The sequence below is a fragment of the Phragmites australis genome, chromosome 6 (genome assembly GCF_958298935.1).
Source record: "Phragmites australis chromosome 6, lpPhrAust1.1, whole genome shotgun sequence".
Classification (NCBI taxonomy): domain Eukaryota; kingdom Viridiplantae; phylum Streptophyta; class Magnoliopsida; order Poales; family Poaceae; genus Phragmites; species Phragmites australis.
In genome coordinates, this window is record NC_084926.1 from 37,791,944 (window position 1) to 37,799,126 (window position 7,183).

A 7,183-nucleotide genomic window follows, 5' to 3' on the forward strand; every position below is an offset into this window, starting at 1 on the left:
TGAGGTTCACCACCTTCGGGTCTCCCTTCGTCCTTGTCTCCTTCAGGTTCTTCGTCTCGCATAAAGTGGTCCTTCGCTCCTTGTCTTCATCTTCAGCGGCCCTCGTCTTTCCGGTCGAGGCATGTGGACATTCAACATCTTCATTCCTCATCAAGTAGCTCCTCAGGCCTCATCGATGCCTCTGGTGACTCCTGTCCTTCGGAACGGAAAACCTAACCTCTAGACTCCTTCGGTCCTTTCACTTGGCGTCACTTGTCCTTTCGTCTCTGTCTCTGCAAGATAACTTTAGAGAACACTATTATATTATCCTAACAAGTTTTATTTGGAGTTGGTCGAGGTTGACCGAAATCGAACGGGGAACTAACGTGGTATTATCCCCCCCCCCCCCCAACAAGTTTTGAGACGTGTGATAAGAGATGTGCATATGCAGTGACATATGCACGCATGCATGTTTGTTTTCCTTTTTTTTTAGATAGAAGCATGCTTGCTTTCCTTGTGATAAAAGAAAAAAGTGATTGGTCCAGCCCGTCGAAATTGGGCTAGCAGCCAGCCCCAGAGGCCGAAGTGGCCCACTGAAACCAAAGTGATTCGGCCCAGATAAGCTAGACTTTGATGACGGGCCCACGGCCTAAGGCGACGCCAGAGAACGAAGCCTCGAAGCCTCGGCGTGACCCGTCGGCCCCAGCTGTCAGTGAAGTCACAGCTCGCACGGCGGCCGTCGTCTCCACCCACTCGTCGCGGCCAGCCGGTGACACGCGACTGCAACGGCTGCCGCATCCCAATTCCCAAGCAAGTTCAAAACCCGCGCTCCTCTTTTTTTTCTTTTTTCTTTTTTAGATACCAATTTGTGGTGCCAGGATCGATCCTGGCCGGCTAGCTCCACCTTGAGCTTTTTACCAACTGCTCTACGAGCAGCTTCCAAACCCGCGCTCCTGAATTGCCGCCATCGCCGCCCGGCCTCCGCGACGCGGAACCCTAGCTTCTAGAACCCAGGGCTCTCTCGCCGCTCGAGACCGACCCCTCGCCGCCGCCGTCCGCGAGCTCGGTGGCCGGCTCGCTCCGCTCCCGGCGCTCGCCTCCCCCGTCGCTGCCGTCCCCCGCCTCGCGCACGCGCGCGAGGTAACCGTCGCGCCCGACGCGATCTCTCCCTGCGGGCATTTCGGAGTCATTTTTTCAACTGGGTTCGGCGATGGACCCGAGCTAGGTTTGTTTTGGGGAGTTTTTGGGACCAACTTTCGAGTGTGTTTGCGGATTTAGTTGCGTGATTGTACCTGTTAGTCTCACAGGCATCGCGCGTGTGCAGGGGTGCCGAATGCGATTGGTTGCCAAGTTTTCTTGGAGGTTTCGTTCCCAATTTTTGTGCGGCTTTTTTGGAATCGGCGGTGCACGGATGATTAGGGTTTTGCTTTTCGGTGTGTTTTGCATCCAAGGCTTCGATTTGGTTGCTCATGGGGCAAGGCGGGCGAACAATTGCTATTTTAAGTGCCAATTAATCCCATCGTATGTACAGTTCGAGTGGTGATTTCTGTTTGGTGGCCCTTTTAGTGCGAAACTTGCCGTTGCTGAGATTTCAAGACGTTTTAGCTGTTGGTTTTAGTTGCAAATGCTAGTTTCTCAAGGACAATGTGCAAATTCTTCGTGCCTGGCACTCATACATCGTTTCTGCATAGTTCTGTAAGTTTAGTGCTTTTTCATGCTAGCTTGCTGCAGCGGATGATACTTCTTATCCATTGTTTGGGAAAAACTTATTGTGTCTTGTATATGATTAGCATTTCAGTATAGTATTACCCCAATTACTGAGCCAAATCCTTTTTTTAGTTCAGTGTTGAGCTGATGGGCCTGATATTTGAGATCATGAACAAATGATCACCTATTTGAAGCTTATTGGATCAATCCGTTTGCTTGCTTAACTTGCTCCATAAAGTTTGCTCCTAGCTTGTTCAGATGTTTGAACTAGAAAGTAGATGAAGTTCCCTGCAATAGTAAAATAGAATGCTAAATGGTTCCAAATGCATATTACCAATGTATTTTCAGCTTAATCTATGCATTTTGAAGAACTTGTCTATGCTATGAAGCAAAGAGAATTGATGCAAATCCCTAGAGATACCAGAAGTACAAGCTAATTTATGTTTTCTAATACTGTAGTCACCACAATCGATTTGGGTGCATTGGCCAACATATTCTAGCTATTCTCAAACCATGACAACATTTTTTTTATTTTGGTAAAATTTACGAAATCAGCGCAAATGGGATTTCCTTGTTCATCTAGTGTTTTTTTATATATGAGCACCAGCCGCTCCTATACTCTGTCGTATGAGATTTGTTTTGAAGGCCATTATCTGTGCACAAGTAGTTACTTATGTGGCATGGCAAATGGAGTAGTTCTGCTCTTCTCAGGGACGTTTTTTTATCTCTTCTCCAGATAACATATTAGCAAATTGAAATCAACAAAACGTATGAATGCGTTGAGTAGATGAGCACTTAAATTCCATATTACGTAGTCCTTGGAGCTTTGTTGTGTTATGTTAAGCACCAGTGCATACGAGCTACTCTAGAATCGATTTTGTTTCCTGTCCTAAAGTTGAATGCAGAATCAATGATGTCCTCAGCAAGAGTGCACTTTTGAATTCTGTAACTCATGCAATTTAGCTTAACGTGATAGGAATTGTTGCTTTTTCGACTGTTAGCCTATTTGTTTTCCGATTTTAATCTTTACTGTTTTGTGGCAGCTAAACTTTCAAACGATTGGCAAGGTTCTGAATTTGTCATATGGTACCATTGTATCAACATTAGTTCTATGATGCACAGAAAAGGGAGAATCTTTTTATTACTGTTCCGTATTTAAAACTTAAAGCTCTTGCACTCAAGTTGGTAACCTGAATAATATAAGTGTCCACAGTGTTACACATGTCAGCGTTTCAAAACAGAAATTGTGGTTGTTTGTGCATTCACCTGTTGATAAGTTGATTATTTGCACAAATCATGCATTTATGATGCATCTTAGGTAGTTATTATTCATTTCCAGCTGTATTTGGTTTTGGGGATACGGAGAATGCAGTAGCCAGTTATCTTCAGTTGTCTCGTGCATCTCTTAAATCTATGTTTTCTCCAGGTTTCTACATTCTGACAGTTCTTTACTCAATCTACTATTCACTAGAAGCAAAATGAAGTGCAATGCTTGCTGGCGGGAGTTGGAAGGACAAGCTGTATCGACCACCTGTGGTCATCTTTTATGTATGGCTGCAATCTACTCTCTCTTCTTATTTAAATCGGATTCCCATTTTAAAGAAGTTACTCTGCGTGGTCTATAGTTTGCAGTATAATATTTGATGATAGCTGGTGATTACCTGTTGAGCAGGTACAGAGGATGCTAAGAAAATACTCAGTAATGATGGTGCATGTCCAATTTGTGATCAAGTGCTTTCAAAAAGGTAAGCCGTTTACTCTTGAAGTTTCATTCATAATCAGCGCTTTCATCTTTCCTGCAAGCTATTTCGCGTCCTGTATCGTCTGATACCTAATAATGCATATCTTCAATACATGATTCTCATGTCCTCTATCAATGCCTGATATCTAACAGCGCCAAAGTATCTCCTAAACATAAATATTTGTCGTGCATAATTCCATGCTGTTCTTCTGAACTATAATTTGAAACGCGTAACCAACTTTGTAAAATGTTATATTGAGAGCTCTTTATTGTTTTCATTCCTCATATGTTCAGGTGAAAATTAACTCAAAACCTATTTCTTTTTTTTTAGCCATATGAGACCTATGGATATAAATCCAAGCAATGATTGGACAAATGTAAGTGTTCCTTCTATTCATAATCATTGCTGAAGTCTATTTTCCTGCAATCCATCTTTTCTGATCAATGTGCTCATCGTAACAGATGGCCATGGCTGGAGTTTCTCCACAGATACGTATCCCTCATTTTTTTTGTGTCTTTTCATTGGATCTAGTGGAGTTTCTCTTCTGTTGCTCTTTCTTGATAACACAATTATCTGCTAATCCTGTGCATAATTACACTATATATATCATGTTTTAGTGTCACTGTAATGCAAACATCCTAAGAGGGTAAATTGGGAACTTGCTAAAGCAAGATAATGATGTCATTGTTTATGCGACTAGTGTCCAAAACTAATGCTTATATTAATAGTTCAGTAGTCATCTGACCTTTCCTTAAATATGATAAAAATCAGTTATGAAGAGTGCATACAGAAGTGTCATGTTCTATATTGGACAAAAGGAACTGGAGATGCAGTACAACATGAACAGAATTGTTGATCAATGTAGGCAAAAGTGTGTACTTATGCAGGCAAAGTTTACTGAAAAACTTGAAGAAGTGCATTCTGCATATCAGAAGATGGCCAAAAGATGTCAGTTGATGGAGCAAGAGGTTGAAAACTTGACGAGGGATAAGCAGGAGCTGCAAGAAAAATTTGCAGAGAAATCCAGGTTAGTAGTACACCAGTCTTTGATTCCTTACAGGAACAAAATTCTGCTTCATCCAACATGTTTTAGGAACTGACTGTTCTTCCCTTTCCAGGCAGAAGAGGAAGCTTGATGAGATGTATGATCAACTGAGAAGTGAGTATGAGTCGGTGAAGCGTTCGTCCATGGAACCTACAAATAATTTCTTCGCCAGACCTCAGCCAGACTTGTTCACAGGCACTCCCAACATGATGGATGGCGGGGACCCTCTGAGACAAGGTAACTTGACGCTTTTACCCACACAACTAGTTGACTATTCATTCTGTCCCTCATACTGAAACAATTCTGTTCATGTTGTCCAGGGCGGAGAGACGAGGGATGGGGTCCAGCACCAAGGCAAGGCCGCTCCACCTCCGGTCCGTTCAAGCTGTCCGCGGAATCTCATGTTCATGCTGCAGCACCTCCGGTTGATATCAGACCCAGACAGCCGGCACGGCGCGTCTTCGGAGCTGCCATGAACAATCCGTCTGCGGCTCTGCGGGATCTCATAATCTCGCCCGTCAAGCGTCCCCAGCTCTCCCGTAACCGTGAGCCCATGTTCGCGTAATAATCCGCCTTTTGCTCCTGCGATATACGCGTGTTTACATGGAAAGTAGTATTTATTCATGGTTTAAGAGTTTCTGCTCTGACGGATCAAACCGGTGTTTCAGGTTGTAGAACTGGAAGAGCTGATGGGATGGATGCTCTGCTTTGGAGTCTGCCATTAGCTTTGTCATGGTCTTGGTCATTCCCTTGTAAATTGTGTAAGATCAATCCTCTTTTTTTCTGCCTTTTTGGCATCTTGTGTTGGTGTAGAAAGTCTTCAAGGTGATCCCTTGGGAGTTGGGACGTGGTTATCGTAGGAAAGCTCTGATAAGCTCCAGATGTAAGACATTCTCCATTTTTGATAGCAGTTACTACATATATAGCTATGGTAGCACTGTACAACATTACGAACTCATGTCCAGTGGGTCTGAAAACCCCGTCGAATAATTTACCACTGCATCAAGGGCTAGGCACTCCGAGACAGAAGCCAGTGGGCCTGAAGGTTTTACACTTATACAAAAAAAACCTCTTATTCGGACGCCGAGACGACTTGTACCACCCTACCGCTACGGCGCTACCCGCTAGCTTCCTGCAGCGTCCACCGTTGTTGCCGCGTCCGAGCAGTTTGGGAGCACGAAACACGTACACGAATCGATCGGCAGACAACGTCCCAACTCCGAAACAGCTTGTGCGCTGTCAGTAGCCGCTGCTGCCCACGGGGAACGCGTAGGGCGGCGGGTACCCGCCTTCGACGTCGCTGGCCACGGCGTCGCCGCCGAACCCGTCGTCTCCGTTGTAGAAACCGGTGAAGTCGACGGCTTCCTCGAAGCCACCGCCGTCGAACCCGTCGGCGCGCCTCCCCGCCCCATCGCGGTCACCATCAAGAAGCAGCCGCGCCCTCTTGATCTCCCCGCCGCCGTCCGGCCCAGAGGCGAACCCGTCGCCGCCGCCGGCGACGAGGCGGCGCAGCACCTGCGGATCGCCGGCGACCTTGATGAGGAACGCGAGCATCTGCTTCGGCCGGCGCTCCGTCTCCTGCACGCGGTGCCACATCGCCGCCATCCGGTCCTCGATGACCCTCTGCTCCCGCTTCAGCCGGACCACCTCCATGACCACCGCGTCCTCGTCGCCCGTACCGGCGTCCCCTCCGGCGCCGGCGTCCTTGCGCTTGCCGGCGCCGCTGCTCCGGCGGACGATCTGGCGCAGGAGGTGTGTCTGCCCGCGCAGGAACGACACGTGCGCGAACTCCCAACGGTCCGGATCGACCTTCCGGAAACCCTGCATCAGGTCAAATCGAACAGACACAGCTCGGGTTAATCGAACACCACGACCAAACGAACAGCAGGCAGAGTCAAACACGATGGTCGAGCTGCGTACGTAAGTGTTGAGCTGCCTCACAAAGCTGGAGAAGTTGGAGTGCTTGAAGTGCGCGGGCAGCAGCGTCTGCGCGAACACGAAGGGGTCCGCCACCACGAAGCTGTTGTTGTCCCTGCCCCACGCGATGACGCCGTCCGTCGTCGGGTCCTCCACCATGCGGTACGTCTTCGCCACGAACGGCGCCACCCCCGCCGCGTCCACGCCCGCGCCGCCACCACCGCCGCCGCTCGTCATGGACTCTCCTGCCCGCACAAATATATATGCACACAGCTAGAGCAGATAGCTTGCTATATGTGGCAATGGGAGTTGGCGCGGAAAGGGAAAGTGAGTACAAGTGCCGGAACCCGAGACGCCAAGGGAGGAGGGTGACGAGTTGCATCATATACGGGTGCGTGCTGAGGAGGCGGGGGAGGCGAGAGGGACAGGTGCCAAGTAAGGCCGGACGCGTGTCCGAGCCCGGGATCCTTCCGTGGCGCAACCTCCAGCCACGAGTTTTTTTTTTCCAGCCCCCTGTCCTCCTGTCCTGGTTGTTCGTGAGGGGAGGAAAAGCACGTCGCGGGGGCGTTCTGATCACCTGACGTGAAAACGGGGAGGAAAAGCACGTCGCGGGGGCGTTGCCCCTTTTCCCGTGCTTTTTCGCCGTGCTGGTGGGTGAAATCGCGGGTTGTCGGCCTTGGCGGGTCGTTGATGCTATGCCTCCGGCGGCAGCTTTCATTTACTTGTCACTAATTATTTATTATAGTAATTTTGACTATATATTTTTTACTAAAAAATTTATAAATAAAGTATA

General features: G+C 47.9%; 2 protein-coding genes across 9 annotated transcripts; one reads left to right on the forward strand and one right to left on the reverse strand.

Moving 5' to 3' along the window:
- Positions 1-833: 833 nt before the first annotated feature.
- Positions 834-5,423, forward strand: LOC133922368 (E3 ubiquitin-protein ligase CCNB1IP1 homolog). Of its 8 annotated transcripts, none has more exons than XM_062367670.1 (10): positions 834-1,204; positions 1,304-1,500; positions 3,113-3,234; positions 3,359-3,431; positions 3,759-3,804; positions 3,890-3,920; positions 4,200-4,455; positions 4,547-4,710; positions 4,794-5,018; positions 5,142-5,423. In XM_062367670.1, the coding sequence occupies exons 2-10, from the start codon at positions 1,313-1,315 to the stop codon at positions 5,300-5,302; spliced, it is 1,266 nt and encodes a 421-aa protein (XP_062223654.1). In that variant the 5' UTR covers positions 834-1,204; positions 1,304-1,312; the 3' UTR covers positions 5,303-5,423. The 8 variants fall into 8 exon arrangements, with proteins under 8 accessions (XP_062223654.1, XP_062223657.1, XP_062223660.1 ...); XM_062367672.1 differs by having other exon boundaries at positions 837-1,204; positions 4,794-5,034; positions 5,142-5,287; XM_062367673.1 differs by lacking the exon at positions 1,304-1,500.
- Positions 5,358-6,762, reverse strand: LOC133922370 (heat stress transcription factor C-2a-like). Its single transcript, XM_062367679.1, has 2 exons — positions 6,394-6,762; positions 5,358-6,294 (listed from the first exon to the last, which is right to left on the reverse strand). The coding sequence occupies exons 1-2, from the start codon at positions 6,625-6,627 to the stop codon at positions 5,713-5,715; spliced, it is 816 nt and encodes a 271-aa protein (XP_062223663.1). The 5' UTR covers positions 6,628-6,762; the 3' UTR covers positions 5,358-5,712.
- Positions 6,763-7,183: the final 421 nt, after the last annotated feature.

Bases quoted from the DNA above. Each gene is read 5' to 3' on its own strand.
- LOC133922368 (XM_062367670.1), top strand. From the start codon at position 1,313: ATGCGATTGGTTGCCAAGTTTTCTTGGAGGTTTCGTTCCCAATTTTTG. The intron at 1,501-3,112 runs GTATGTACAGTT...TGTTTTCTCCAG, and splicing joins AAGTGCCAATTAATCCCATC to GTTTCTACATTCTGACAGTT. The intron at 3,432-3,758 runs GTAAGCCGTTTA...CTTTTTTTTTAG, and splicing joins GATCAAGTGCTTTCAAAAAG to CCATATGAGACCTATGGATA.
- LOC133922370 (XM_062367679.1), bottom strand. From the start codon at position 6,627: ATGACGAGCGGCGGCGGTGGTGGCGGCGCGGGCGTGGACGCGGCGGGG. The intron at 6,295-6,393 runs GTACGCAGCTCG...GACCTGATGCAG, and splicing joins TGAGGCAGCTCAACACTTAC to GGTTTCCGGAAGGTCGATCC.